General features: G+C 38.4%; 1 protein-coding gene across 5 annotated transcripts; it reads right to left on the bottom strand.

Annotated features, from left to right (window-relative positions):
• Positions 1-2,636: 2,636 nt before the first annotated feature.
• On the bottom strand, positions 2,637-7,994 carry LOC114822589 (DEAD-box ATP-dependent RNA helicase 20). Of its 5 annotated transcripts, none has more exons than XR_003770679.2 (11): positions 7,787-7,972; positions 7,159-7,424; positions 6,644-6,823; positions 6,347-6,508; positions 5,982-6,136; positions 4,625-4,717; positions 4,324-4,409; positions 4,001-4,227; positions 3,391-3,463; positions 3,058-3,291; positions 2,637-2,879 (listed from the first exon to the last, which is right to left on the bottom strand). XR_003770679.2 is itself a non-coding variant. In XM_029097279.2 (10 exons), exons 2-10 carry the CDS (start codon positions 7,262-7,264, stop codon positions 2,821-2,823), a joined length of 1,302 nt encoding a protein of 433 aa, XP_028953112.1. In that variant the 5' UTR covers positions 7,265-7,463; positions 7,787-7,994; the 3' UTR covers positions 2,637-2,820. The 5 variants fall into 5 exon arrangements, 3 of the variants coding, with proteins under 3 accessions (XP_028953112.1, XP_028953109.1, XP_028953111.1); XR_003770678.2 differs by having other exon boundaries at positions 3,391-3,458; XM_029097279.2 differs by lacking the exon at positions 3,391-3,463 and having other exon boundaries at positions 7,159-7,463; positions 7,787-7,994.
• Between the last annotated feature and the right edge of the window lie 408 nt (positions 7,995-8,402).

The following is an 8,402-nucleotide window of genomic DNA, read 5'->3' as shown; positions in this document are numbered from 1 at the left end:
CACGGGTCCAAATGATTGCATTCCTGGTATCGGAGTAAGGTGGTACTCCAGCTATCTCGATGAGAATCTTTTGTGGATGCTAGTTTAGGAATATTTCTCCAAATCAATATTACTACGCGGATTTTTCACTAAAAACTATGTCTCGGGCTTACAAACTTACTCGCATTCCGTTCCGTTGTTTATTATATTCTTTAAAGTTTGCTTACTTTGGAAACATTTATCAGATTGAGAATTTCACACAAAGAAGATTTATGATAGAGATAAATCTTTACGCAAGCACATGTCTATTATCAAAATTCTCAAAAAAGATCAACTCAGTACATCAGTTTGGGGGAGACAGACCCTCACCTCTGGCAATAAAGTATTTGAAAATGACTACATAAGACTCTAGATCAATGTCATCAGGTGTTGTTGTTGAATCAGCAATCTGCTACGCTCATTTAGCTGCATACCAGGCACTATACTACATTGAGGGCCAATATTTTGACGAAGGTCCGCCACCATCGTCGTTCATGTGTGGAAGAGATGGAGAAGCCTAGAGACGAAGAGTTCACAAGGAAACCCCATCGCCTCGAAAGGACCAAACGTCAATACATGTTATGCACAAGGTGTCTGGCGAGAAGATAATGAGTGGCAGGGCAACCTAATGAAATTCCAAATACTAGGGCCACATGAGTGGCTTATGGGTGAGTGTTTAAACAAAAAAACTCAGAAAAGGATTAAGGATAAGCAAGGAAGACACAGGCATCATGGCAGAAAATGAGAAGGGTTTGAAGGAAATTGCTACTTGGTAAGGCTATCTAAAGGGAGATCATTAGGAAACCCCACCGTTGGAAGCAAAAGAACGTGTATCTCGAGGATTATATACACGAAGATTGAGGATTAATCAATAAAACGCATGGAAAAAGTAACCGTAAAAAACGAAGGCATTCATCATCATGGCAGTGGATCTTTTTTGCAATTCCAAAGATTATGCGATGGAAATCGAAGAGACTCAACTACCTGGCCTTAATGATAATTCGGACACGACTGCAAAGAGTGTGAAGACCAAACGGTCCGTATTTCAGCTTACTCCAAAAGGCATGGTCTTTGGTAACAATCCATCTTCGAAGGGAATAGGTTGCCTCTCAGTTGGATAGTTAAAGGCATTTGTGGGACCATGATTTTCCAAGGCCGGAGTAAGGATGATCCAAATACTACTATCTCGAAAGTTTGGTCATGAACTCACCAGCTCCGGGCGGAGTTGTATCTAACGAAGTCATGGACTCACCAGCTTCGGGAAAAGTTGTATTAGACGGAGCAGGGTGCCACCATCACTCTACTCTGGAGAAATAGGTGGAGTCCAAGCGACTTTGTTGGATGACTATGCAAGGCACGCAATTTGATCTAGATATGGACTCAATCAAATCCTAAGTCTTGGAGTCTTTACAATCTAGGGATAGGCATACGCCACATGTAATCACACTCCTGAGAGGATGCAATATCTACTTAGTAGATATCCTCAAGGTTTCTGCCGGCTTAGAACAAGGATTTCTATCCTAAAATTGTCTCTCTCCCATGGTATAAATACACCCGTCTAGGGTTCATCGATGGTAACATAATCTATTCACTTGAATTCTCTTACCCACTGCTTGAGTCTAAAATCAACTAACTTGACCGTCGAAGAGCCTTTGGCTGGCACACCCCCCCTGGGCCGAAGGTTTATTTACTGTTGTTTCACTATTTTGCAAGTTGCTTTAGACTACATAGATTTGTGTTCAACCACTGCGCACGGAGGTGCACATATTTGGTTCCAACACTCTTCTTAAGTCCAAATAATGCTTCTTATGTGGAAAGCAAGGCCACTGGGCAAAACATTGCCCAAGAAGCTCCAACACACTTGGATCATCTGTCAGACAATCCAGAATTCTAGAATGATTGGCACGAGTGGACAACCTGTAAATCAATTTGAAGATTCAAGCAATCATAGACATTTTGTCTTGTATTTATCTTCTTCAGAAATTCCAATTTGCAAAATCCTGACTTCATGTCAAAATTTAAGACGATTTTTGCTTTGGTCATCTTCTTCAGAAGTTAATCTCTTCAAGGAATAGAATACATTATGTCTTGGAGACAACAATTAAGCTTCTTATAATCAACAACTAGTTTCTTTTCCCCTAACTTTTTCTAAATGCTTGTTGACCTAGAACGCTTGACTTGCCCAAGGAGACCTGGAGGGTCTGATCAATTCTAACTGTAACAAGAAATCGATCTCCTCTTTGCAAAGTTCATCATCATTGAGCTCCCGAATGTGATGCAGTCTGATGAGGCATTTTCTATCCTTGCTTGTATGGTGAAAGTCGTTTGTTTTAGCATCTATATAGATTGCTCCATGCTCTTGAGAAAACACGTTCTGAAGTTTACTAGCCCTATTAGTAGTGAGAGCATAAGGTTCATGGTGAGCCGAAGATGTTTCATTGTTTCAAGTTGTGATGGTGTCTTCAGGTATGATATTATATGCATCAACTGAAGCTATGAACCAATATCACATGATTCTCTTGCTATAAATGCAATCCCAGGTGTTTTGCCAACCCTAATTTTTCACATCCACGTCACAAAGAATAACAATTTTAGCTATGGATCCAAAACCCGGAATCTGAGAGTAAACGAACTCTAAACTTTCTATTAGTTCCAATAAACATAACATGTTTGTACTCCCACACATCCTAGTCAGTATTCATACAAAGCTTTTTCTGTTTTGTGAACAGAATACATTGGACATATTCGATTGATCAGTTTTGCTCTCTGTATGGACGTCAAGTTCAAGTGCACCATCATTAATCAGTTCCAAGGACGACCGCCTCCATAACCCCTACCACGATCTCGAAAAACCCCGTGACCTGATCAATTACAAATGACAACAATACAATTTCAGTGATCTTTATCTAACACATCAAGACAAAAGGTTTGCTCATTCATGTCCACATTACGCACACCAACACATTAAAGCTGACACAAGCATCTAAAGGCGTATGCAAGGACATACACCCACATCTTAGGGCGTCCAGACTAACTGACCTGAGGGGGGAGGTGGTGCACCACGACCCATTGCTGCCAACTCAGGACTGACCTTCTGTCCAGCTTCCTCAAGCAAGGCAATAAGTTCCTTTGCAAATCTAGCATTAGCAGCTGTAAAGAACGTGTATGCTGTTCCTTTGGCCCCAGCTCTTCCAGTTCGGCCAATGCGGTGAACATAATCTTCGAGGGATCCAGGAAAATCATAGTTTATAACAAATTTCACATCCTTAACATCTGCAACGAAATCAAACATCACAAAGGGAGATTAGAAACGAGAATGTAGGCCAATTCATAGGCTAAGTACATTCAAGAAAGTCTGCTAGATTAACACACCTATGCACCCCAAAGTTAGCAGTTTTTGCCTACCAAATCCCAAAGGCAAATCCGATGCACGCCAAAACCTTACCTGGCTCAAAGGGAAACAATTATTCACAGGTAGAGATGATTACCACGAAGACCTTAGAGGATGAAGTGTAGGCTTCCATATGAAACCCAAAATTAGTACCATCCAGCCAAATGTGGAAGGTAATAGATTCAAATAAACTACTGTGTAATACATATTTGTTCCAGTTGAATCATAGTCTAAAATTTGGTACAGATGCTTCAAATATGTATTAATAGCCTTAATAATCAGAAAAATAGTATTCTCCTTTTTGGGGTAGGTCTCATTCCACATGGGAAAGTTGGGAAAGAAATTGAAAAAAGAGTTGGGAAGAATATCATCTTTTAGTAGATAAGTAATGAAAAAATAATGGCTGATAAACAAAAATGTCATATAGACAAAAGATAGAACATAGGAAGGGGTAAAATCAAATGGTGTCCCGGCCTTAGACAATCAACGCTATGAAGTCTTCAACTGTATGATGATAATGCAAATAACAGTTAACCAAATAAGAATTTCTTTCAAGTCTTTTCACAAGCTTAAAATAAATTCTTTCCATACCTAGACCACGAGCAGCAACATCAGTTGCAGTCATTATGGGGCTCTTGCCATCTTTAAACTCGGAGAGGACCCAATCTCTTTCTGCTTGACTTTTGTCACCATGAATCGAAAGAGCAGGCCATCCATCCATGCGGAGCTGCCGAGTGATCTGATCACATCCTTTCTTAGTATCCATGAATATCAGTATTCTGCTGCCATCCATAATATCCTCTAGCAACTTTACCAATCTGGAAAATTGAAAGAAATCAGAAAGGTAACCTGCAGACAGTATGACGGGACCAACCGTTTGAAAGTTACAAACCAAAACATAGATAGCACCCTACTTGTTATATTTCTGATTTTCAGTAATGATGTCAACAATTTGGTGGATCGAATGGTTAGCTTTCAAATTTGGAGAACCTATTATCACCTGTTCAACATCCAAAAAATGTAAATTAGTTGTTGGCATATCAATATGATGATATATATGATAAGAACTATTGCAACCATATGATAGAAAAAGCGCATTTTATTAATGCCAATTTCATGCAGTATCAATAATTGACGATGACAAACTGACACTAAAAATTGAAGACCGTCCTAATAGATGCATAACGCTTTTCTACTAAATGAAAGATGGAGTACTTTGTATGGATTGTAAAGGAACTGCCTAGCCAGTTGTTCAACCTCCTTTGGCCAGGTAGCACTCCAGTATAATGTTTGACGGTCTGGGCGAATCTGCATTATATGAAACATTTGAGTATAACAGCAAATTCCAACCGAACATAAGCTATGAGAGAGAGAGATGCAGGGGGAAAATTCATTTCGCTCGTTTTTATAGACTTTCTTGATGCACCTTTTTATGCAAAAAAGATTTGACCTGCCTAATTGGGATTGACTTACATGTACCTACATCATCATAATACTTTCCATGTACGTCATACTCTAACAACTTACTACAAGCCACTAGAATAAGTAGTAGATCCAGAAGCTTCCCAGTACACTAGTGTGTTACAATACAGGATTATAAAAAATAAAATAAAAACACACACTTAATGTTGTTTTGTGATGTCCAACAGCTCAGGAGAAATGAGAAACACAAAATCCTCAACTGTTCTGTTACAAATCAACCTATAGATACTCCATGTGCTGTTTATTGAAAAGTGCTTGAAATGTATTCACCAGAAATTTTTCAACATGTGTAATGGTAACAAGACTTCTTAAAATATGATTAAAACAATGAAAATAATCATCTCCATCATTATCATTTGAGGCATCATATTTTTCTATGGCATTTATTTTGGTTGCTGGAAATGTAATAAAAGATACAAATGGTATCTCATTAAAGTTCAGCACATACATATCACCCAAGTCCTTTTTGAAACAGATAACAAATGAAAAGACATCCTAAAAGGAATTGTATCTTTGAAAGCGTGACAACCAAACATAAAGATTGGGGAAGAGAAAGCATGCAAAAAAATACATACACCCCTCTGCTACCACACAGAAGCAAATACATTCACACAACACACCCTATCTGTTCACCAAGATATTGACACTGCCATGCTGTTAATTCTTATTCTATCACTTTGTGACCTGTTTGAAGATCTTCGGTATCATATGGATAACTTTGAATGACCCATAACTTTCTATAAGTAATTAAACAAGCCTTATCCAGATTACAGAGTTTAGAATCATTTGTCTAACAAATCGAGACATTTTGGAATTTAGGAACCAAGAGTAATGACTTTAGGACTGCTCAAGATCTTCTAAGCTATGTTGTAGACTTTAAATACATCACTAATGCTTTCCAGCTTTTCAAGAAATCAGAAGTCCACAATAACATCAGCAGGTATCAAAACTAAGTAAGATTTTAGAAAGAGAGAGATAAAAAAAGGGCTTTGGCAAGGGGAGGGAAAACAAAATAATAAATCATACTTGTACACAGATAAAAGCACTACATGTTCTAATTCACTTCACACAGATTGGTAAAATCTCAAACCTGAGAAACGATTTTCCTTATCTGAGGTTCAAACCCCATGTCTAGCATCCGATCGGCCTCATCCAGCACAAGGTACGTGACCCTTCGCAAGTTGGTATGATGCGACTCTATCATATCAATCAACCTCCCGGGTGTAGCAATTACAATCTCAACTCCTGATCCAAAAATAAGAATGACATCAACAACTAAATTACTAAAACAACAGCTTTATTTAACACCTAACACCTATAACAACTGATTGATAAGTCATCTTATCCATTTTGAATACCTATAACAGGCTATCGAGTACATAAAACATGAAACACACAAATTACATTAGTATAATAGCGATACCATGTCAAACTAAGTTCACCACCACCACGTACCTTTCTGCAGATCACGAACTTGAGGACCCTTTGGAACCCCGCCATATATGCATGTGCTTTTAATTTTTGATGATGAACCAAATTTAGTGGCCTCTTGTTGGATTTGAACAGCAAGTTCACGGGTTGGAGCTAAAACTAGTACTATCGGGCCATCTCCAGGAGCTACATAAATATTATATTATCAGATATTTATGCTTAACAAATGCAAAATATAAGTCAAAAGTTAAAAAGAAATTCAATCGAGAGTAAAGAATTTAATCAAGATTCAAGAATTTAATTATCTTAGTGATTACATACACAGAATTGGCTGGGCATTGACATGGAGAATTGCAGGCAACAGGTAGGCTAGTGTCTTCCCTGATCCTGTTTCAGCAATACCAATGAGATCGCGACCCTTCAAAGCCATTGGCCATCCTTGAGCTTGAATTGGTGTAGGTTCCACAAATCCAGCCCTTGTAACTTGTTCCAAAACGTATTCTGCAACCCAAGAGGAACCATGAGTAATTAAACTAGTTTCCAAGAACGACTAATTAACCAAGTGAGCATGTAACACATTTGAGATCATTGTGTACATGAAAACGTTGGTGAGATAATAATGTAACACAGACAGAACTAGCACCTATAATACTGATAATTTGAAAGTACAGTGTCAACAGTTCTCCAACGAAGTTACCGTATCTTTTAATCACAAAGATCTTCAGGATGACTAAACATTAAAAAACTTGTATAACATGTACTCTGTACTCACGATAAATCCACTTGACAACTCAAAACACAGTTATAAATTTGCTGTATGAAAAAAGAAAAAGTACCTGGAAACCCAGTGTCACGGAAACTCTTGATGGGCTTTGGAACATCACGGCCTTCAACAGTAATTTCCCTCCGTTTTCTATATTCCTCCATCTCCACCTCCGACATTTTTTCCACTTGAGAGGACTCAACATAGAAATTCTTCTCAAAAGGTATCAATCCATCCAAATCAAATTTCCTTGGTGACTTAGCACCATCATCATCCCTCCTGCTTGACGAAGACCGTGCTGAGCCACCGAAGCCGGTCGCCCCACCAAATCCGGAATCGCTAAAACACCACAAAATTCACAAAAGCTTTAGCAAATTCCTACAAGTCAATGAAAAGAGCCAGTTTTTCATTCATGGGTCAATATTAAAAAACCAGCATATCAAATTATCCAAAATTAATAAGTTTTTGAGTTGGGCCCACTGGAGAAACACAATCAATGCAAATAGAGCAACAATTCAGCACAATCAACAAAGGGAAACTCAGAAAACAATGAAATTCAGGCAAATAAAACAAGAACAATGGATTTGAAGGCAGTAAATATTGAAATTACTGTTCATTTTGGTTCTACCGAATTCGTTTATACAAGGTAAGCCAACCGTAAAACAAATTATATTCATAAACTGCATACTTATCGTTGTTACCTTCTCCGGTCACGGTAGGAAGTGGAGTCGCCGGAGCGGCTGTCGTAGCGGCTCATGGTGATGGGTTACTGCTGCTGTGCGTCACCGCTGGGTGAGATTATCGCAGGGATATTGAGGGTTTCAGAAGCAGGCTCACTTTCTCTCTCCTCTCTCCTTCTCAGTTTCTCCGCGGCTTGTTGTATGCTAAGCCTACGGGTCTAACGTACCAGGCCAATCGTCTAAAGCCCAATTTGATACCCAATAGGTCCAAATGTACTGTTCTTCTCCTTCTCAAACCCAAAATAGCAAAATAAAACATAAAGTTAGGAAAGAAATTTTTAATTAGCTAAAAAAATGGAGTAGAAATCTCTAATATTAGAAAGCCAGAAGCTCGCTTTGGTGTCTCAAGCCTTCACCAAAAATATTTGTACAAAAACACCCCTCAAACAAAAAAATTTAACTCCATTGATTTACTGTTAGGAATATGGATAAAAAATAAGCAGAAAACCAGTAAATAAAAAATAAATTAAAAAGAAAATACGGAAACACGAACGTGAACGTGAAGGAAACCCCTCAAACCCATATAAATGTTGTGTAAGATCCCACATCGCCCAGGTGAGTGATCCTTATATGTATA

The sequence above is a fragment of the Malus domestica genome, chromosome 17, assembly GCF_042453785.1.
Source record: "Malus domestica chromosome 17, GDT2T_hap1".
NCBI classification, from domain to species: Eukaryota; Viridiplantae; Streptophyta; class Magnoliopsida; order Rosales; family Rosaceae; genus Malus; species Malus domestica.
The sequence above is the reverse complement of the archived record's forward strand: the minus strand, read 5'-3'. Positions and strand labels throughout refer to the sequence as shown.

What these genes read in the sequence shown, in the direction of transcription:
- LOC114822589 (XM_029097276.2), bottom strand. Translation starts at nt 7,842, where the DNA reads ATGAGCCGCTACGACAGCCGCTCCGGCGACTCCACTTCCTACCGTGAC. An exon ending in TCCTACCGTGACCGGAGAAG is followed by an intron (nt 7,425 to 7,786) that starts GTAACAACGATA and finishes GTGGTGTTTTAG; the next exon opens with CGATTCCGGATTTGGTGGGG. An exon ending in AGTTCGTGATCTGCAGAAAG is followed by an intron (nt 6,137 to 6,346) that starts GTACGTGGTGGT and finishes TTTTTGGATCAG; the next exon opens with GAGTTGAGATTGTAATTGCT.